Genomic DNA, 23,875 nt, shown 5'->3' on the forward strand with positions numbered 1-23,875 from the left:
ACTGTAAATGTCTCATGGAATGTTGGTATTTATCTTGGTTCCAAAATGATTGGAAGATTTTATAGCAGATTTTTTTGAACTCTTGGTTCGGAAACCTGCTTATATTTGATAGAATTACCGTATAATTTGAGTCGATTGTCTCTCACAAAGGGTTGCTGGGATTTCTCCCCTTCCTGGCAAACCTGCTGTAACTGGGTCAAGGTTTTAGCATTGTTCTCAAAACCTTTTTTATATTTTCACACAAATATTCTATGGCGCCAAGATCAGGGCTTGTTGATGCCTGCTCTAAAACATCTTAGTTGTCCTTATTTTTCCCTAATAATTTGGGCTTAAGGAAGACAGATTTCTGTCCAACCTAAACAGTCTTACGGATGACGATTTTCCGAATATATATATATTTTTTTATGGTGCAATTTATTTTTAAGATGCGATTTATCTTCAGTTTCATCAGGCACAATGGGACACATCTTACAAAGTGAATGCTACTTTTGCATTTTGTGAAACTATAATATAGCTTATGATGATTATTTTCCAGATAACAGCTTCTTCTGCTCTGATCACCGCCTAGCCCATGTGTGTAGAGAACTATGCATAATTACACCTTGAGAAGATCTGCTTTTGTTTTGATCTTGCGCAAACACTCAAAACAAGTTGATCTTCTGGAGATAAATCGGCTCCTTCTTTATCAGTTTGATTATATAACCTGCTCCTCAAACTGTTTGAAGACAGTCTTGGTGTATTTAAACCTCTGACAAGAAAGTAGGAATAAAATACAGTAAAAAGGCGTTAAGAATCGACCAGTTAAGTGTCTGATCTAAAGGTGAAAACTTTCGTCTGGTTTAATCTTAGTCAAGAGAGATGTAACAGTTCAGCTATTCCCAGTAATAATTTCCTACACCTAACTAAATTATTAACCCAAAATAAAGGCCAAGCTTGATGTGAGCTTCATTGGTACTGAAAACATTATCTAGAGGCCCAAAATGGTCTTTACGCCTCCAGATTACTTTGGCATCCCATCAAGCCAAACATTAAAATGAAAGTCAGAGGAAACCCTGTTGATTGGAGGGGATTTTACCGACAGCTATTCATGCTGCATTTAGGAACAGCTGGGACTATAGGCTGTTGAAATATCAGAACTCCAGACTGCTTTAAAATATTTTTTTCAAATATGAACTCAGTCTTTTGAAAATAAATTGAAAACCTCAACATTGACCATATTGTTATATCTTTCTATCAGATAAAGCTGCTGATACTATAATCATAGAAGAAAACTTCCATTGTTTACTATATATATTTGGTTATATAAACCTTTGATTTCAACATTATAAATGCATAGGAAAAAGTACACCTTATGATTGTATAAATTAGATTTTCATTGAAATTTACATTTATTGCACCTTTTTAAAAGCACCCTATTTTTCCTTAGTTTAAAATGTTATCTCACTACATTACTTCAGATTCTAGTATTTTCTCATTTTATTCTGCTAATTTCTTTGGTTTAATCTCATCGCCTGCTTTAAAAGTTATGCAGACGTTTGTCCCCCTGTAAACAACTTTTCCACTGCCCTTATAATTTACTACTTTTCACACTTAATTCATTTTAATTTAGTTTATTTTTTAGGGCTGACTCACAACTCAGATAGTATCAAGGCATTTTAGAGACAATTGAACAAAACCACACCTAAACACTTGTTGAATATTTCCTAAGCAAAACCAGCTGATTGCATTGACTACAGAATCCTGATCTCTTTGAGCATGTTGTGAACATTTGCCTGTGTTGTGTGGCCTTGGCCTAAACGCCTCACACCAAGCATGCACGCAGCAACAGTGGAAATGGAAATCTTCCTTGCATGTTGCACTAACTGTCCTGGTAACATAATGAAAATCTAGATTCATGTCCATAATCTGAGGCTATGAAATGATTACTAATTATTTTACTGATTGCTTTGTAGAAATGTGGTGTTCTCTGTAGAGATTGCTGCTGACATTCTGATCATGAGGTTCCTTCCCAGTTTAAAGGAGCAGCTGCAGTTTTACTCTAGAAGCTTAAAGGAAAGCTGTGAGAATCGTGTGTTTGCAAGCAGAGAAGCAAATGGACCCAATTACCCACCAGCTTGGTAGACAGCTGAGTTTGAGGAGCAGCTACACGCACATTAATTTCACATTAATATCGCAGTAGCTCAATTCCTTCAGAGACCACAATTTAGGCTCAGAAACACTTTGCTGTTTCTATTCCTAATTTAAATGTACAACCTTGTCAGTCTGTCACAACAGGTTTGCTGGTTTTGTCCCATTTTTACCCCCGTTTGCAAAAAAAAACGGTAGCGGAGCCATTTGTGCTTCAGCACTGAGGCTGTTTTTCTCCAATTAAAGGTAAACAACTGACAGAAGGATGTCTCACAAAGGAGAAACAGATGCTTCACTAAATATCAGGGTGACTAGACTAGAATACAGATCAGCTTTTTAAGCTTGGGCTGATAAGAACAAGAAATCAAATATGTCACATAATCAAGATGTGAAAGGGGGATCATGGAACCGTGATATATTGCATCTCAGAAACCAGATACACCTTGTATAGAACCTCCGTGATATTAATTGCTTGCTTATATATATGTAACCTTTAAAAACATAGTGATTTTATGCTTTTATTGTGAAATTATTTATTTCCTCAGCTGGCAGATGTTGTGAGATGGCAAATATCTTCATCAGCTCTGATAAATGACAAGCTGCATTATTAACACAATATTCCAAATGTCACATTGTAATATGGGTAATAAATGAGTATTTCCTATAAATTATTAACACCGTTAAAAAGTGTTTGGTTTTTAATTTTGCATAATTGATCAGAGAAATGTAAAAACTGTCAGTGTGCAAAGATTTGAATACAACTCCTCTCTGGTCAGCATAAAGAAAATAAAGCATAAAGTTTTGTATTGGATTTTAACCACAAACTGCCTCTTCCATCACAGTTTTGCAGACGAGTTTACGGGTGCCTATTGGTGAATATTTCAAAATTATACAGAGCTGTGCACTGTTCATTGATTTGCTGTCTTGTTTTGCAGGCATTGCTCTGGAGAAGGTGTTCGACTACAGCGAGTACTGGGAAGTCACCAGAGGCCTGTACGCGCCATTCGACTGCACTGCCACCATGAAATCAGGAAACGCTGATGTCTATGAGAACGAGATACCCGGAGGACAGTACACTAACCTACACTTCCAGGTACGCATAGCTGCTGTAGCATCTATCCTCTGTTTTATTAACTTGGAAACCATTTTTGTTTGGGTGCTTTTTAATAGATAACCCGTTAAGTTGATTTTCCATCAACTCTTTTATCTTATTACTAAGAGTATGTTGGTTGGACAGCTGGAAGTATATTTAATGATGCTTGTGCTATATGTTTTGGCCTATTTTTCTAGTCAAAAAAAAGAAACAACAATGCAAAAAAAAAAAACAAGACAAAGAAGATGCTGAGCTAATTTTACTCTTAATCTCCCTCTCTTACTCTTATTTTAATCTTCCTGGTCTCTCATGGGTTTAAACAAAGAATTGTGACCTTATTTTGAGATTTATTACTTTATTCTGGAGAGGAAAAAACCAGGGTAGGGAAACATCTTTGATCTGTGACCAGAACCAGAATACATCTGATGGAACAGGAAAAGATGGTCAGTTATTGGCTAGAAGCAGATGTCTTGTTTTTTGTTCTCTCTACACCAAATGGAGAAAAATTGGGTTTTTTCTCCTTCGATTTTAAGGCGACTCTGTGTGAAGAAATCTCTTTTGACTTATTTGGATGTCTTTACTGTTCAGTGCTTAAAATTTTGGACTTGGTAGGGTGAGACAAGAAATGCCCTTAAAATACTGAGCTTGGTTCGACGATCAAGAAGAAAAATCCTTAATTTATTTTCCTAAAAAAAAGCCCTAAAATTTTTGGAACTAAGGAAAGCAGACAAAGGAAATATAGAACCAAATCCCAACCAAACATCGAGATTACCGGGTCTCATTGACAGAATGGTTCTTTTCCATCTTCAGTCAGAAGACAAGCAGCTATCCAAAAGCTGTAGCTTTCAGAGATGGAGCTGTGATGAGCCGTCATGATCAGCCAATCAGAGGCAGACTTAATACATGCTGGCTATTTAAAGGAATAGTACACCCAAAACATGATTAGCCTTCATTTTCTACTCACCCCCATGCTGAACAACACCCTGGAGTACTTTTTTGATATCTCAAATGCATCTGGAGATCTGGGAGGCTTCTTGCTGTCTGCTGACATTCAAATAATGGAGGTCTATGGTGCCAGAGACAGAAAGGTACATAAAAGTCCACAAAAAACGTGTCAATATTCCTCCATACTGCTCGTCCAATGTATTCCAAGTGTCCTGAGTGGGTAGCGTCCAGAATTTACTCGAAACGAAGTCATTTAGAATGTTTTTAGAGCATAAACAGTAGTGTATAGGATTTCCTGAAAGCGCGTACCTGCGCGATCACGACGCTACGGAAGCCGGCAGACCAAGCCAGCGCATTCAGCTCGGCAAAGAACTCATGCTCTTCCTCAACACTGAAGTCCTCAGACATTTTTCTTTCGTTGTTTCTTTCTTTGCACAGGTAAACAGCACATTTCTTCTTCTACGCTTGCATTATTGGCAGAGCAGACGCTGAATGCGCACTTTCATCTGGTTTGGTCTGCCGGCTTCCGTAGCGGCGTGAACGCGCATGTGCGCGCTTTCAGGAAATCCTATACACTACTGTTTATGCTCTAAAAACCTTCTAAATGACTTCGTTTCGAGTAAATTCTGGATGCTACCCACTCAGGACACTTGGAATACATTGGACGAGCAGTATGGAGGAATATTGACACGTTTTTTGTGGACTTTTATGGACCTTTCTGCCTCGGGCACCATAGACCTCCATTATTTGAATGTCAGCAGACAGCAAGAAGCCTCCCAGATCTCCAGATGCATTTGAGATATCAAAAAAGTACTCCAGAGTGTTGTTCAGCATGGGGGTGAGTAGAAAATGAAGGCTAATCATGTTTTGGGTGTACTATTCCTTTAATATTATACAAATATTATATTTTCACCAACAGAAAAATGCTATCATGGCCTTTGAACTTAACAAAGATAATTAATATTTGAAGGACCAAGACATGTATTGGCAGGTTTTTTCATTAATTCCATTTAAGCATGGGGTCATGAAAACATTTCAACATCTTAAGCGTCTGAGGCTCAATCTCTTTAGCACAAGACAATGGCTGACCAAATTGCTTAAATTTTCTTTTTTTTTTTTAGCAGTAACTGCACATTTTTTTCCATAAGATTTATTTTCCTATAGCGTATACCTTTGAAAATGAATCAACGAAAATGCATCCATCTCTGCTTTTTCTGTTACAAATCACTTTGTGTAATAGTATGCGTGCTAATTAATGGTTCTTATGCTGCATCAGCAAGATACCAATTGGACAAATAAATTATGGATCTCATACATTTAGAGAGAGGAAAATAAAAATATGGTATGTACTGCTCATTCCTGCTGTTTTGTTTTTTTTTCTCTTTGCAGGCTCACAGTATGGGGCTGGGAAATAAGTTCAAGGAGGTGAAGAAGGCTTACACTGAAGCAAACAAACTACTAGGAGACCTCATTAAGGTGAGATATGAAAACAAAACTCCAGGCAGCACCAACATAATGGTAAACATGCATGTAATGATCCTGGTTGGGGTGTATAGCTTGGTTGGAGACAATTTTTTTCCATTTAAGTTATTCAAAAAATCCTGTTTAGGATTTTCAGATTTGCTTTGTTTGCGTAAAGGTGTTTGCCTACATCTCATACAGAGTGGAAAAAATAGATCTGCATCCATCACAGCTGTTTGAAGCATATTTTTCCTCCATGACTAAGGCTGGTTGATTTTGCTCACCTCCATAACAGTTTCCTTTGCAATAATTACTGCTTTGTTTGTTTAACAGCCTTCTTCTGGTATCTATCACATTTACTGTATCTGAACAACTGTTTGTACGACAAAGTTGAGTTCATCTCTTTAATTTTAACTTCAGCTCACATCTACTGAAGGCAAATTTTGGTGGAATAAAGGTAGCGATTAAAAGAAAGTACAGTTCCTGTCTGGAGAAGACTTGTTCTGTTGTCTCAGCCTGCAGGAACATCCAGATTTCTCACTTTTTAAAGCGTGGCAAAACAGAAGTTAGCAGCATGCAGTCTACAAGCTTCAACAGGCATTAAGAGCTTGATATGATCCCTACCCAGGATATTTACAACAAAGAGTTGCATAACTGTGAAGAAAAACCAATCGGCATTTTCTATATTTCCATAATCTCTTTTGGTTTTCTGCTTTTAAATAGACTTACATTTAATGCAGCTGGTGGATGCGTTGACAGAAAATGTAAGCATTATTAGTTTGTAGTATTTAATGAATAGGTTACAAATTATTTTTTCAGCTCTAAACTTTTCACTCTTCCAGGGCTAGTTGATGTGAATTTGTCTTGCCCTGATTTTTATTGAATGATTGGTTCATCTGTGTAAATATGTCAGGATATTTATTAGGCTATGACCCCTAAACATGATTAGTTTCTGTCTTAGAACCCCCTATAAAACTCCACAGGAAGTGTAAAAAATTTTTTTTTTAAATCCGCTTTTTTTAATGTTTGTCTTTTATTCACTATTCCATTATCATATTGGTCTAGTAGAGGAATATTAACTAGCATGTTCAACACTAAAATGTACTCACTGTCTAAAGACTTGCCTTAGAAGCTGAAGCTGGTTATAATGCTTTTTTTTTTTTTAATCTCCAATCTTTTGTCAGTGCCCGTATTTGTTCAGCCATCGTTTAAAGATAACCTAATCTGGAAATCCAACCAAACATAGACTTTACTTTTAGTAGCTTTGTAAAGGCCAGTTCATGTTTTGTCCATTTCCATCCTACAGTTTGATGACTTGGAGAAAACATTAATTGTAGTCATGGGGAGAAGCTCTATTATCCATTCAACAGTTTGATTTGCTCCAAGAATTTACCTCCTGCCTGCTTGTCTGTTTCTCATTATCTTTCATTAAACCCTTTGTTTTCCTTCATTATTTACCATCACACCCTGGTAATAGATTCATTCCTCTTTCACCGAGTTCACATTCTAATTATTTTTCCTCTGCACTATTTATCAAACCTTCCTGGTTTCTTTTCTCTTATTTGGTTGCAAATGTTTGTTTCTCAGTCAGCTGTTTATTAATCTACCACCTCCTTGTCTCCTTCTATTTTTAGATTCTTGTCTCTGTTTTCCCCTCAGTTTCTTGGTCTCTGGTCCCCTCCCTCTACGTTCCAGCTCTGTTTTCCTCACCACTTCTCTCCCTGACTTTCCCGCTCCCTCTCCATGTTCCCTATCAATTCAATTAAGACTCTGTGGGCTTCACTGCACAAGCCAATGTTGGCTCCATGCGCCTGCGGGTGCTGGGATGCTCTCTGTTGTACCCTGCTTGACAATGGCTGTGTCTCTCACACTGTCAGGTTGTCTATAAGAGTGAAGGAGCTTGCTTACAAGATGTAGACGTAAAGAGGACAGGCCACATAATGTGCTGGCAGTATTCACACCATCCGCTGCATACCCTATAAGGCAAAAGCCCTAAAACTTTGAAACTGCCAGTGAAGCGTTGGAATGGTCAAAGGACTTTATTTGCAAAACTTTTCTATCGAAATACTCCACTATACTAAAGAAAAAATAAGCTTTTTTAAAGAAATTTTAATCGTCAACAAGGTGTTTCATGACCCTATAAAACAGCTTTGGGATGAAATGGAGCCCAGATCTAAATCTAATCTTTTCATCCATGTATGGACACGTCTATAAACCCTGTGGAAGATGAATAGTTAGGTTGGTAATTAGCTGTCATCATGCAAATTAAGATAAAGGTATATCAAGATATTTTACTTGTAAATGCAGACAAATACCTTTTTAATATACACCCTATTTTCTAAGTTATTCTTCTAAAAGTAAACCTGAAAAATACCGTAAATACAGTTTTAGTTATCCATCACTTTGTGTAACAGTAGGCATGATTCTACTTATAACCAATATAATCAGGGATGCAAGTTAAGGATGAATGGAATTAAAATTATTACTGTAAGTGGCCATTTTCTTTTTATGTCAAGAGGCTCTTTACAATTAAACATTGAATATTTTTTGTTTTACGATATGCTGAAATAAAAAAATAGTACATCATTATATTTAAACTATTTATTTTACCAGCTGTATTAATTGCTGGAAGAATGAGCAAAAAATATATTTTTTAAACAGTATTAAAGTAGACATTGTAAAATGATGAAACACAAACGCATAGGATTACTGAATAAAACAGATCAAATGCGTAAAACACCTATGATTTTTATGTACAGGGATGGAAAGCCATCATTAAATGATAGAATATGTCGCTCTGACATACTGTCAGGCTGTTGCCACTTTGTTTCAATGAACTGGACGCCAGCTGTGACATAGCTCCCTGGTTTTGGTTTAATCCAGAAATTGGTGCTGGATGGACTCTGTGCTTTTAGCAGCACCTTTAAACCTGTGGTTTGGTTGCCCTAAGAGGAATGTTAAAACTTGGCTTCATGAGATACATTACAGACGAGCATTCCCCATCTGTGCTTAAAACGCTTAGCATGTCTCCTCGATCATGTTAACAATGTTTTGCACAATGCCATCCACTTTTTTATCATCACATCCAAACTTTTTGAACGCAACAGGCTAGCTGTGCTGCGTCGTCTTGTAGGAGGACTAAATAGACGCTATTTAGGCCATAACTTGCATCCTTGTCACCATTACTGTGTAAACAATCCCAAATTAGATTTGGGATTTATTCAGATTTCTGCTCTAACATTACTTCTTGCAAATTCCAGTAAGGCTCCTATTGAGAATGAACAGTGGTGCCCTCTAGTGGACGGTACCAACACTGAAAGAAAATCCTAAATTGACATCATTAATCAGAAGGATAACATTTTTATCTAAAATCAATTAACTATAATCATAAGCTAAGTATTTGTTTATATCCCTAAGCAGAACAATTGTTCTGTTATTTTTAACTTTAGAAACTGCGTATTATTTAACCTTCACTAAAATAATTTTAATCAATTTGAAGCCTTAAAAAAAAATCTAATTTGTCCCTTTTTGCTGTGTCTTTAAGAATCTGTTTATCATGCGAGTTACCCAACAAGTCTACATGAGACAATTCATTGTGCGTCTTGTGGTGATCTAATCAACAGGTTGCAGCTACCTGATAGCAGTTTTAAATTTAAAAAGCTACTTTTTAACAGCATTGTCATTGTACATTCTTGTTGCAATTAAAGCTGTGCATAATATTTAACTTTTTCTAACACTTTACATGTTTTTAATTGCCCTTATTTTGTTGGACTTAATGGATTTATTCAAATGCAAATTCCTAAACCTGCAATCCTTTGGATGGTTGTCCTGCTCTTTAGCTGCTCAAATGTGGAGCATCTTCCCACCATGAACCTCCACCCTTAGTTAAGTGTGAAGTTCCGGGATATACTGGAGCCTCAGAAGTGTTGCATGGGCAAAACCATCAGTTTATCAAAATAAATAATTTTAGGCTTTCATAATAAGGGTACTACTTCGGCTGTTTTATTTGGATTTTTTTTATTCTGATGGCTCTTAAAACAGTGTTAAGTCACAATCTTGCAGGTGGAGTTTGTTTTTATTAACATTTAGCAGAAGGGTATTAAGTTTTGTTCTTATTAACCTGAAGTTATACACATGTTTTGTGACTATATGTGAACAAATGAGAAAATATGAATCACATCCCTTTTACTCATTTTAAATGCCATGCTTTTGCAGATGACTTGAATCGAGTTGCTGTACAACATACATTCTTTGATTTATTTCATTATAAAGGGAGTGAAAATATCATCAGACTCTGCAGCCTCTGACAGCATTAAAGGGGCTTTGATCAGCTCAGTGAGGAGTTTTCCATTGGACTCAGTCCATCCAGTTAATGATGCAGTAGTCGTACAGTTTGCATGTACAGTAGTTTGGGACAATAATTAGTAGCAGAGGTTTAATGCACAGCTTTCAAATGGGAGGAGAAAAGGTTGACCGAACTATGAAGATGATGGATGCGGAGGTTGGAAGCATGAAACGGATGGGCTTCTGCTCCTGAGGGCATCCATTGATCTAAGAGTGAAAAGTTTTGCATATTAAGTTAGACTTTAGTTGAAGTTTTGAATGCATATAATCATCAGAGCGAGATCAGGGGATCTTCTGCTGTTTGTAGTAAAGGCCTCCTACAGACATTTGGTTCTAAAGATCGGTCTGACTTTATTCATGTTGAATTTTAAATGATCATAGGTTGGCCACATTGAAACAGATTTTAGTTCCTAGATCAGTTAATGTTATTCCAAAATGTTTAGAAAATAGAAAACAATCCACTGGACTTTGTTTTCCAAGTTTTTTTTAACTTTTTTGGATTGACCTGGATGACTAAGAATCTTTACCAGCATCAGTTAACGTTACTTCCTCCATCTTTTGTTTGCCAGACATCGTCCTATTAGAAAGTAATGCTAAACATGCCTATTTATAACATAGGCTACTTGCAGGTTGCAGATTTATTTTTTAACTCTGAACATTTTCAACAAAAGATTTTTTTTCTCTCTCATCTTTAATTTTTCAACATTGTCTAAAAGTTGCATCCATTAATCTGCGCAACATCCTTCTATCCATTATTCATCCATGCATCATCTGTAAACCATCTGCTGGTTTTCATCCATGATTTTCAATCCATCCATTGACCCACCCTATATTCAGTTGTCTGCACATATTCATCCAGCCTTCCATTGTGCATCTGTTATCCATCCATCATTAATCTGTCTGTTAACCCCTCCATCTATCCAGGCTCCACATTGGAATCCTAACCACTGTGAATGCAGGGTGTTGTACCACACCGCCTGCACTATTAAAAATGTAGCTTCCTAAACAGTATGGAGCTCACACTTAAAGACCCTCTTTGCCAGAGGGTAATTTTAAAAACTTCTATTTTTTTTTTTGTTTTTTTTGTTTGCTCTTTAGCTACTTTATCATTTATGCTAGAAAGTGTTTGCTGAACAGCAGGAATATCAGCCCAAACACACCTGAACAGATGCCTACCGGCGTCGTTTCAACAATATAATCTCTGACAGAGCTAACGATGCTGCAACATTTGGTGAATTATAGGGGAGAGGATGCGATTAATTGGCACTGACTCTGTTGTTTGGAGATTTTCTGTCTCCTAAGCCTTGGCCCCATTTATCTGTTGTGCTCCAACTTCTGTTACACTTGTTTTTCTTTCTTCTGCTCTCCCCCCCCCCACTTCTCTGTTAAATCTGTCCCCATCTGAGTTTGCCGAAGTGAGTTGTGTATGTTTTTGAAAGGTCTTTTTTTTTTGCCCGCCTCAGTGTTTCTGTCACTTTCCCTTTGCAATTACAGGCACGTATTCACTCACCTGCACCCTCTCTAACACAGTCTGTTATACTTGGAGGTGCAGCACGTCTTGTATTGCCTGTGGGGCTGCAGATGTCGACGGCTCCTGTCTGTTTGCTTCTTTCTTAATCTGTGTCCATCCTTTTATTTCTCCCTCCCTCTCTCTGTGGCTCTTTGCCATTTCTCTCCATTTTCATCTAGTTTTATCTCCTCCCTCATCAATTGCTCACATCGTCTCTCGTTTCGATTAGACTTCCTTTATGTATCTCTAATCTTTCTATCATTCTCCCCTCCTCCTCTCCTCCTCAGAGCCTCTTATTATCACTCCTCGATTCTTCCTCCTCCTGACAGGTACCATCCTTCACTCCACTCCTGGCTTGGTTGGCTTGCATTATTGTCGGTGTGTTTTATTTGCCTCTTGACTCACGCACACACGGACAGATACACACTAGCAGTTCTGAATGATATAATCCTTTACCCATTAGGGGAGCCTGGGTTTGGATAGAGTTGCATTTCCAAGCAAATTTGAGCAAAGCACACTGACACAGGGTGCAAAGGCATACAAGCTCACACAATATCACCACCATTCTTCCACACAGGCACGCAATCTGTCTCTTTGCCCGGCTGCTGTAGCGGCTTTGTAATATTGGAAATGTGGAGTCATGCAAGTATGCCGAAAGGGGAATGTAGGTTACAGAGAGATGCAGATAGAGGTGGGGCAGGGTGACAGAAACTGAGGCCACTAAACGTTGCTCAACTATTATGTGTTATATAGAGCCTTTTTATGTGATCGTTCTAACTTGTTTAGAAGAACTGGGTTATCTAGGTTTGAATAATTGAGAAGAAATTCTGCAAAATGGCAGCTTCAGAGGGAAAATAACACTTGTTTCAAAGGGTCGACTGATCATTTAAACCAGGGGTCCCCAAACCTTTCCCTGTGAGGGCCTCATAACTTTCCCCTTCTCTGATGGGGGGCCGGTGTCAGTTTGTAACAGAAAAATTTTGACAATTGCAAGAGTGCCTAAATTTATGACTGGATTTATGTCTGGATTTATGTCTTTATGACGGGATTCATAGTATCTCCGCAGGTTATATTCTTTGAATACCGCCACCGCCTCTTGATAGATGAGACAGTCTTTTCTTTGCATTGAACAAAAAAATAATTGTTTGTCCAATTCAGGTTAAATGCCTTGCATTCTGAATCAATTTTTCTTTAGCCATTATTCCGTTCTCTCTTTACAGAAGAGGATTAGGGCCATTCAAAATAAGACTATTCAATTCTGACTTTTTTTTCCTCAGAATTCTGACTTTTTCTTCAGAATTCTGAGAATTAAGTCAGAGTTCTGAGATTAAAATCAGAATTCTGTGAAAGTCAGCATTGAATAGATAATTTTTTTTGAATGGCCCTAATCATCTCTTTGAGATGGGCGGGTTTAAGATTTTTTGCTGGGGGTTGCCAGATAGGGGCAAAGAAACCAAAAGGGTGGAACATTGTCGCGTTATGTGTGTATGAAATAGTTACTAATAGTTAATAAGAAAACTTCATAATTAAGGAACATTTTATTGCAAATGTCCAACTTTATTGTCAAATACAAAAAAAAAAAAATGTAAAAATACACTTATATGAAAATACTCTCTGGTATTGTTCAGGGGGCCGGACCAAATGTGGAGGTGGGTGGGCCGTAGCTTGGGGACCACTGATTTAAACCAACAAAATTTACTAAAATTTCATGGCACTAGGATTGTCCCTGATAGTTAACATGCATGGACACAAATGATGGCTTGATTGTTTTCTTTTCCTGTAGTTCAGCTCTGTAACTGCTTGGTGTGTGGGGGCTCTTTTTAAAGTCTATGTAGTGATTATTCCCCAAACTTGTGAATTGGTTTAGATGGCCTGCTTCATACAGTTTAAATTCCTAATGTATGTATTATAGGACAGTTGTTGAGTCTTTTGTAGCTTTGTCTACCGTGCCCTGCCAGCTTTTCTATAATTTAAAAACTTAACCATGTTACTGTGACTGGAAAACTTAATTCTACAATTTTTATGATTATTTTGTGGACAATGTTCACTGTTTCCAATAGATCTTATATTTGTTTCACACAATATGGTTTATCCTGATGAAGAGTGGGCTTAAAAAAGGGCTAATCAAATCTACCAGTAAATGTTTTACTATCAAATACATTGACTGCTGAAATTTCCACATCTCATCCTTCGGCTGCTGATTTTACTGTCCTTTATTTTAAAATGGCAGGTTAGATTAACTAGTTTTACATTATGCAATTTTTTTAACTGCACAGTATTTATGGAAACTACTGTATTTTCTGCCCTTATTGTGCAGCAGTGTTTAGTTTTTATTCTGTTCTTTATGCATTTAGGTATATAAAGAACAGATTAAAGAATTTTTTACATAAAATGCAAATTTGCTGCTGTTGCACCAAAATGTCCTAGAATATAAATAACTTTCTATTCCTCTGTAAAAATAAGCTGCTCTGCTTAAGCAGTAGAGGTTTCTGGGAGTGTGCAAGCATTCATACTGTTAATTGCACTGTAGTTGTATTTCATTACTTGTGAATTTTTCTGACTGTGCTTTGGATTCAGGAAGAACGTGACTTATTCTGGCCAGCTGCATTTCATACATGCTTTCTGCATATATCAAATGCAGAAAGCTGCATTTGATATACCTTGATTTATTTAACACCAATACCTCTGAAGGGTTTTAAAATATATATTTTCAACTTTTTTGTTGCTGTATTTTATAAACCAATGGCATCTGACTTTTGAGTGGATTCAGACCTTCTGTGTTTAGGTCTGCACCCTGCAGTAAGGATGCCTTAAAGCAGCATACAGGATTAAAGAGGTGGTTTTTCTTTAGCACTTAAGATCAATTGCCTAAACAACGTTTGGGAAATGATGTTACAGCTGCTCTATGGACAGGAATTATTCAGCAGCCTTGGTGCATATAGGTTACATAACACATATTGATAATTTTTCACTTTGGATCTATTTAAACATTTTGTTTAAGGTGTAGCTAGATCAATGTCATCCTTCAGTTGCCAGCACTGAGGCAGTAGAGAATACTGGTGTCCAATAGTTTCTTGGTTGAAGATTTCTTCCCATCACTAGCTCCCAGATTCCCTGTGGTAGCCTGTACTGTACTGGCTGGTGGGTAGTGTCCGTCCCCACCCACCTTGGATGTTAGCTCAGATGTGGGCTTTAAAGCAGTGATAAAGGCTTTGTAGCTAAGCCACTGCTTCCCTGCCTGCTCAGTCTTCCAGGAGTAAATAGATATACAAATAATTAATTTGAAGAGGTGTTTTTATTCAGTTGGCTTCTCATTTCTAGTGGATAATTCGACTTAAAATTTTGAAGGCAAACTAAGTTTTGATATAATCCATCTGCTAAAAAAATCCTTCATATGTTTATCCTTATTTACATGCAGATAATTTATTTTTTAGACCTCAGTTACTGCAGTTGTCTTTAAATATATTAGGCTTATTGCAGTGAAAAGTTGTAAAGCACTGCCACATGTATTAAAGATGTATAACATAATCTAACAAATACCATTTACCCTTAGATTCTTAGAACCACTGGAAACCAAAATAAATCCTGGTTTCTAGAGAAATTTTTATGAATTATCCCACAGAGCTGGACCATTTAGGATCAGATTCCTGAAACTTATAATTGCCTCCATACTCACAGCCCAACATTTTTCTTCTAACCCCATTATCTGCTCATAATTATATTTTCAATAACTTGGATTGATGGTCTGTTGGGTGCAACGTTATTAAGATCATTCTCAGATTGAGTTGGCTTTTGCTTTGCCAAAAATATCACTATGGTCTTAGAATACTTGCACGTTATTTTCCACCATGTTCATACACTTTTTATATTCATAAACTTTAACAGCCACATTTCTATTTAAGGTTTTCATACATTATTTTTGTTGGTTAGCAGTAAATAATGGGTGCTTTGGATTCTTCATCTTCAGACAAACTGCAGATTGTAAAGAGTTTTAATAAAGTACAAGCTTCTTTGACCTTTTATTTTTGAAATAATAGAAACTGTGTGGAGATTTCTGGTTCTTTGATTAGATTTTTCTTCTAAAAGAAGCTGGGATATTTATCTTTACTCAGATATTGGAGGGTTCCCTTATTTTTTCCATACACAGCTGGTATTGCACCATGACAGAGGTGGCTGATTCATCACCAATATCAAATGTTTTGATTTTACTGTTGATCCAGGAACAATAAATATTTGGGAGTTGGGCTGCAGAAAATAAACCTGCTAGAAAGTGGAGGGTTGAGTCTTCAAGAGCAAAAAAGTTGAGGGTCAAAGTCTTTTAAGAAAGGCATTTAGTGATAGTATTAGATTCACTTCCTGTTTGAATTGCAGACAAATTTCTGCAAAATGTCAGCAAGCTAAAAGCACCCGAAGCAGGCAAATGTTTTTGTTTTTTCCACTTGCTGGTTTTGTGTTTGGTGTAAAAGCGCCTTAAGAATTTTGAAAGCCGTGCATAAACCATATGATTTAACTAGAAATTAGAATTTTTAAAGCAAACTGAGGCTGTGATGCGTTTTCTAGGAAAAAAAACTGACATAAAATCACTGCAAAGACACAAACAGAGCTTAATTAGGGACTCTGATGCAGATCATTTGGATCTGCCCAGCATTTCCCTAGCAGAAGGTTGGTCACATAGCACAATGTCTGAAGGTTTATTAGAACATTTTATTTAACATGAAAAAAACATTTTAAACTTGCAGTGCTTTGGGAAAAAGCCAGACAAAGCATTGTTCTATATTTTAAAGAAACTAAGGTATTAACTTTACTTATTTTCACCAGTATAATGGGTTCTTCAGGGGTTTTAACAGCCCATTTAAATCACTTAAACCTTCCTGCAAACAGCCAGCGAGGAAAATCTATCATTATCTTTTCAAACGCCAGTCAAACTAAGCTGTAGGTTTTGTAGCAGGGAGGTACGCTCTTGTCTAATTTATCAGGGAGTATTTATTTGTATCCCGCTTCAACAAGCACCTAATTCCCAAAGGATTGTGGAAATCCCTGAGGGATGAGCGTGCTTCAGGTTTCACTCAGGATGTTTTGTCAACTTATGTCTAAGAAACAGAAACAGCTTCCTTATTCAGGGAATCTTTAGGGAATCTTTTTCTCTGTTCTGTCCTCCAAAGTGCAACAACTACTAAGAAAACATTTTTGTAAAACAGGGTTAGGAATTAGTTCTGAGTTCCTCACAACCTCAAAAGGCTTCGTTTTAAGTATTTCTTTGTACATTTAATTTTTCCAACTGTAGACTTATTCCTGTGTGCTTCTTGATAGTACAGTAGCTCTGGTTTTAACTAACTCCTCTCCAGCATTAAGCCTTATTGCAACATCTAGTTTTTTTTCCAAGGAAAAAACATCCTCAGATCATGGTCCTGCTGCCATCACTGTGACCTGTAAAGAATGATTAGGGTTTCCCAAGATTTTCTTGCTCATGTTGTCTTGGATATACATCTAGAAATCCTACAAAGGTCTTCCTTAAATATGCTCAAACTACATTTTGCAGTAAACCTTTCTATGCCAAATTTAAACAGGTCTTTGTTTCTACTGAAATTCTTTTTAACAAGTTCTTTCCCTTCTAAAATGGATAAATACAAACAAAACCTCCTTGCTCTTGTGTACCTATAGATAATCAGTATGCAGGTGTTTTGTTTTACTTTGTCTTCTTTGGGTGCGTTAGCTAAATAAACGCTTTAAATACTAAAAAGCTGCTTTATCAAATATTTTTTTCTAGGTGACTCCATCCTCAAAGATCGTGGGAGATCTGGCTCAGTTCATGGTGCAGAACAACCTAACCAGGGCAGAGGTGGAGGAAAGAGCTGATGAGCTGTCCTTCCCGCAGTCTGTGGTTGAGTTCCTGCAGGGATACATCGGCATACCTCATGGTGGTTTCCCTGAGCCCTTCAGATCCAAGGTACAGTGAATGTGTTCATTCATATTTCACTCCATTTAACGTGGTACTTCCGAAGTTATCATTTCATCCCCTGCTATCAGGTGAATGAAAAGAAGCATTCTGATTCAGGACATGTTTTACAACAAAGTCATTGAGTGATTTACTCATAGTCTACAATTAAATATTAATCATAAAATAGCCTTAAAAAGTTAAAGTGTTTAAAAAGTAAAACTTGTATAACGTTTAATTATAGCTAAGTTACGTTTAGATCAGTCTTTTGATTTTCATTGTCTCACTACTAATAAAAGCCCCAAAATAAATGGTTTTGTTGAAACAATCAAATAAGTTTATACAGAATTACCATAAATATCACAAAGTTCGGCTGGTGCCCTGCCTGATGTTTGTACATCTTAACACGTTTTCCTTCCACAAAATATTTCACTATTATGCTTGAAAATTGCCTGCTCTAAAGAACTACTAAAGCCTATATTTGATTAAAATACTCATAGATATAACCCAATATTCACAGCACAGTGGTACTGAATAGTAGGTGCAGAAGAGTAGTTTATGGTTTGACTACTGTATGGTTCCAGCAGTCAAGTCCACATTCTGATTTTATAATCACTTCTTTTATGCAGTACGAATCTAACTGAAAACAACCTGAATGTTGATCTAGTTAAATGATTTTTAGCCTAATGTTTTAGAAATGTCAACCAAATTGTACCCATTAAAACCCTAAACACAAACCCTCCCAGATCTCCCTACATCTGGCAGATGTTTAGAGGACATTAAAGATGGAGACAAATCTCTGCTTTTGTTGTCCTCTTTTCCTTTCATAATCCTGTCTGTTCCTCTATCTTTGAGTCTACTCAAAGCCAGGTAGAGACTCGTGCTGCACATCAGTGGCCATCAGCCAGAAGTCTTTTTGGCAGACTTGTATAATCTGAACACATGAAAAAAGAGAAATGTGTCACGCTGCTCTAAACTCCGTCCAACAGATCTGAGAAAATGTGACATTTAGAGGAAGGAACAGTTTTTATAGGAAGAAAATCTGTTGATATCCCCACTTACATACACACTAAGCTGTATGTAAAATATGAAATATCTGCTGAAAGACAATACCTGCTCTTTTTAAATGTCACCAGTTTCTTTCCCACTGCCAATGAGCACTTGCATCTCCACAGAAACTGACAGACTTTAATAACCAGAACTGTCAGCTTCATGTTTGTTTTTTCTTTGATTCATTGCTAAATTGCTGCATTATGGACTTTTCTGTCTATTTATTGTTAGTCATACATTTAATTGCTCTCTTTGTCTTTGCCTTTGTAAAACTAACTCCTGTCATCAGCTGGCCTTGGCATTTATTCATCCAGTTCTTTACTCTCGTCGATAAAAGGTTGAAATGTGGGTCATTTACAAAAGGTTTTATCCAGTTCATTTATACAGTTCCAGTCGGAGGTTTATAAACTAACATCAGCATAAGAGTCATGTTCGCTTTTTGCTTTTAATGTATTATTCAAGCAACTCTTTTTACATGGCAGAAATAATTTACAACAAGCTACTTGAATAAATTCTATAAATAAAGGGTGAGCAAATCCAGATCTTTTTTAATATTCACTTTTCAAACTCATTCAATTCCAAGCCGAACTCAGTCTCCTTTAACAGATCACAACTACAGTAAATGGCTAATTTTTTTGTCACCATGAAAAACCAACATATATTCAACCATTCCTACTGGGAGGGGAAATAAAGTAATCATATCAATTTACAGTAGTGTTTTATTTGAGGACATACCAGAATATTTGTTTTTTTCCAATCTCCAAAATTCATTAAAATATAATGCAACAGAAAAATGCTGCAATTTCAGACCAGATTATAGCAGTGTGTTTAAAATAGACATGAACTTTCCCTCCCACTTTCTTCTAGGCATACTGTTAGTCTTTGCCAAGGGTCCGGTCCAGTCAGACTTGTTAATTGATCTCCCTTAGTTCGCTAGTGTGTTTTTTGAACAGAGTTTGCTGTTTTTTGATACAGTACAGTAAATGCAGCAGTGTCTATTTTCTTCCTTTTTTTGTGATAGTAGCAGTTGACTGAATTTATTTTGGAGTTTGCATCAAACTTGTGCTTGCAGTGTGTTTCCACCCATTTTTTTTTTTGCCAGGGTTTTATTGTCAAACTGTCACAAGTACAGAGCAACGAAATTCACTCTCTGCATTTAACTAATCACCTTGGGGAGCAGTGCGCTGCCATTGTGCGGCGCCCAAGGAGCAGTGTGGGGTTAAAGGGTCTTTGCTCAGTGGCAGTCTGTGGGAGTGGGGCTTGAACTCAGAACCTCTGGATTCCCCAACCCTCACTCCCCCAAAGTTGGCATCAGCATTACCCAGACTTCCTGTTTGCAGAGCAGGTGACTTACCATTTGAGCTAGCCAGCCGCTTAAAAACGCTGTTGCCAACCGTATAATTACCATTCTAAAACCATTTTGATATGCATTTGAGATAACTTTCCCTTTGCAAATCTATAACTGTTCTCAGGTTTTAAATGTCAACTGCATAATTTGAGAGGAAGTTGGACAACTTGGAGGTATTCGTCCTCTATCATTTCATCCACTTATCCCTGGTAAAATTAACCACACAGCATCTTTAATACTAAGGTTTTAAAACCTCACTGATCTATCCAAGCATTCATCTTCCAATCGTCTTCAAATGGTTCAAACTTTCCTCCTTTTAAGCTGAAACTTTTTCCTGAAAGGCCTTGGGTATGTTTATATAGCCAGAGATCTTTAAAAAGAGACTTTTAATTTCATTTACCTTTAAAGAATACAATCTGGACAGCTACAGAGTTCAGTTGACCTTAACAGCAGTATTTTGAAGCAGGATCTTTGTGTTTCATCAAATATCCCATTATAAATATGGACACTAGTTTTTTTTTTTTAATCAGTACCAGTTCATGGTAGAGCTTTGCTGGCTCCTGGGTGGGTGATCTGATCAGAAGATTGAAACGTAGCTGAGAATTCAGTCAGGACAGCAATTATACCCCAAATCAAAAAAGGGTTTTGAATTGGATAAATCATTAAGACTCTGAAATGCCCTTGTTTAAGGATTCATAGCCTTTATTTAAAAGCTAAATGAGTGGCAGGAAACCAAAGATATGAATCAACTTTAAACTCTGCATTGAAAAGTTGTCAAATATCCAGGCTAAATCAGAAGTTTGATGGTTACAAACAGCAAGACTGAGCTTCAACCCATAACTGAAGTGGGTTTATGTATGAACTTAAACCTCTGCAGATAAAAAAAAAAAGTAATAAATAAAAATTTCAGGAGTTTAAATCACTGTATGGTGGAGTTATCATAGCCATGTTAGTTTGAGGAAATTAAAGCATTGTGGGCATGGAGGAATATCTCCAAATCTTCCACAATTGCTTACAATCAACAATGCAAACACATATAAATGCATGAAATTTCTTGTATATGAAGTTTTCTTAAATAACAAATTGTTGATGTTAATGACTGATGGTATATTTTGATATTGTAAAATATGCCTTTGATATTTGAAACCTACATACCTGAGATTATTTTTTTGAATTCTTTTGAAGGTTTACTTCTCCCGGGCCTCCTTATGCGGTTATGTTTATAATTGCTTCATGGAAGCTGATGCAGTGCCTCTCCCTGCTAGAGGCTAACTGCTTGCAGCTGAATCTCTTAATATTCAGGGGTTCACATGCTGTTACCATTAATGCACTTATCATTTTTAAAATTTCATACTTTTTTCCCAGTTTCCTCTGTGCATTTTACCCTGTCATGCAGCTTGATTTATTGTTAACACATTACTGTTCTGTTCCAAGTAATCTTAAACTATAAGGTAAACAAACGTTTCAATATCACGTAGTTTCCTTAAAGTGCAAGTTATCCCCCTGATGTGTTTAAATGATTACCTTACCTTAAATCAGTTTGTTTTTTCTTTTATTTCACTTGTTTTCAATTTAAGGAAAGGAGCAGCTTGTTTCAGATTAATCGGATTGTGACTGCTCATCTTTTGGTGCATTGGTTGTGACTGATTTACATACCTTTTAATTTGAGGTTCATTTGTTAACACAGACCCGTCCCCACACGCTACTGTTGTCTGTTCATGTCCCACACTTGAACAATCAGCGAGTTTCGGCAGAAGACGTCCTCAGAGGAGACGACGTTAACGAGCAGGGACTCCAGTGAGCCTGCCATCTTTGAAGTGTCTCTCTCGAACACAAATGACTCAGCTATCTTTGAACTGCTCGCCCTGTGACTAATGGTGTTGCGCCGACTCCTTTGTCTGCACATTTCCACAAGGCGCGAACACAAACACACACACACACACACGCGCCTGATAAGATACAGCAACTATTTAATGATATTCAAACACACACTTGCTCTGTGTCAACCCAGGAGACTGCATCGTGTGAGTCTTTATCTAAACACACATGGCACTACTTACACAAAATTAACAAAAGTATGCGAGCTCGGGGCGATGATTAGCAGTGATTCTGTTTAACCAATTCAGGCCGTCTCATACAGAGAGATGCGTAGGTGTGCTATAAGCTGATTCTTGCAGGCAACACTGAGGGAGAGAGATTAATTGTATGGAGATTTGTTCCTCACTCTCGTCTCTACCTGGAAACACTCTTTAAAAACTTTAGAGACAATATTTACAACTAGAACTCTATAATTAACAGATATCAGGAAGTGAATTTATTTCAGCAATTAAAATAGAAATACAGCTTTACATGGTGATATAATTCAAGCATAATAGCGTATGTAGATCAGAGAGCAGCCTTTAAATCTGCTGAGCTGTTTATATCGTTGCCTTAACAGCAGCCATCAGATTCGGCGTTTTACAGAAGCACTGAGCAACAGTCCAAATATTTATCTTTAGATAAGGCAACCTTATGATGCAGTGACTTTGCCACAAGGAAGGAGACATTATGGTGAATGACCTAAAAAGGACTCTGTCTGGTGGCTTTAACAGGACTAGTTTCAGCCATAATCTAACGTCAGTCAGCTTGTGGACATTTTTCTTCCACTAAATTTTCCATTATTAGGCTTGTATGCAGCAATCTGAGCATGTCCAGCCACTGACACCGTCTAGAAGTTCACTGATAAGAGGGTCCATCAACTGCTTAACTACAGTATACATATAATCTTCTGACCCAGGGTTGTCAATTACAGGAACACAATGTTCAAATTTTTTAAACCTGAATTTAGTTAATTAGCAGTAATATTTGTCAAAATTAACTAAACTAGCAAATATGTGTAATCAGTTTAATTTTTGAATGAATCAAGGATTTAAAAAAACCTTTGACTGTTTAAACCTTGACAAATGGGCTGGGGATTGAAGATTAAATCTAAAACATGCAGGGCAGTCGTCTGGGATTCACACCCAGACATCTGACTCGTTTGAAGTATATGAATGAGGATAGTAAACGATCTGTTTTGATTTCCATTATTTTACATTTAAAAATTCATCAACCTAATCATAAATGTCTAACATGAGTCTAAAGGCTGTTCCAGTCCAAATTATGGCTTTAGTAATATTAAAAACTGGTGCTGAGGTGTTTGAAAGATCCTATAAAATTAGTTAAAACTCAAGTTCTCATTCTAGACTTTTTGCTTAATCATTATAGAGTTTTAATGTTTTACAGATTGTGCTTTTAACACTGCTAGTGAACGTTGAGGACCAATAGTACTCGTGAAAGCGGTTCCATGTGTGAGAGTGAGTTAAACCTTCAGATAATACACTGAGTGGGTAGCTTATTTATATAGTAAATAACTTCTTTCACAGAAATCTCAAAGTGTTAAAAGATAATAAACATACCTTTTTATATTAAAGCATGAATAAAACAGAATGCACACTCAAAATCATTTAAAAGATCTTTAGACTGGATAAAATGTCATTATATACTCTGAAAACTGTGAAAACAAAGGAAAGATTCTGCAGTCAAATGATTTATAAATAGAAATGTGTAGATTTTGACATTTTACTGGTTTTTACTCTGATCTCTAGCCTTGTGTAATTTCATGTCGGAAACCTGAAATAAAAGCTATTAAATTCTTCAACATGGTGAAAGCAGCATCATGCTATGGGGAGGATTTTCTACAGCAGGAACAGGGGATCTGATTGAAGGGATAAGTGGATGACCAAACATGCAGCCAGAGCTATATTTAAATAGATAAGATGTCAACACATGTATTACAATGGCCTAATAAAAGTAGAGCTACATCTAATTACTTGAAAAAGTCTCTGTAAATCTATTTACATTTGCCCATTTTTTAAAGGGTAAATACAGAATGGTTACTGAAATGTTTTCTCATTTGCTACAATATATTAGTCTAAAATATTACTATTCAATTTCTGTCTTTGTGCAGATTTAATTTTCAAGTACCGTATTTTCACGACCATAAGGCGCACCGGACTAAAAGGCGCACTCTCAGTTATGTGT

General features: G+C 36.8%; 1 protein-coding gene across 2 annotated transcripts in view; it reads left to right on the forward strand.

Moving 5' to 3' along the window:
* pc (pyruvate carboxylase) overlaps window positions 1–23,875 on the forward strand; it is a 373,340-nt gene that overhangs the window by 325,878 nt on the left and 23,587 nt on the right. For both annotated transcript variants that reach the window (XM_015373837.1, XM_015373838.1), the window contains exons 20-22: window positions 3,063–3,220; window positions 5,555–5,641; window positions 17,248–17,427. In XM_015373837.1, the coding sequence (XP_015229323.1) occupies window positions 3,063–3,220; window positions 5,555–5,641; window positions 17,248–17,427 (425 nt within the window). The remainder of the gene's footprint in view (window positions 1–3,062; window positions 3,221–5,554; window positions 5,642–17,247; window positions 17,428–23,875) is intronic.

Source organism: Cyprinodon variegatus, unplaced genomic scaffold, assembly GCF_000732505.1.
Source record: "Cyprinodon variegatus isolate N-32 unplaced genomic scaffold, C_variegatus-1.0 Scaffold93, whole genome shotgun sequence".
In the NCBI taxonomy this organism is placed as follows: Eukaryota; Metazoa; Chordata; class Actinopteri; order Cyprinodontiformes; family Cyprinodontidae; genus Cyprinodon; species Cyprinodon variegatus.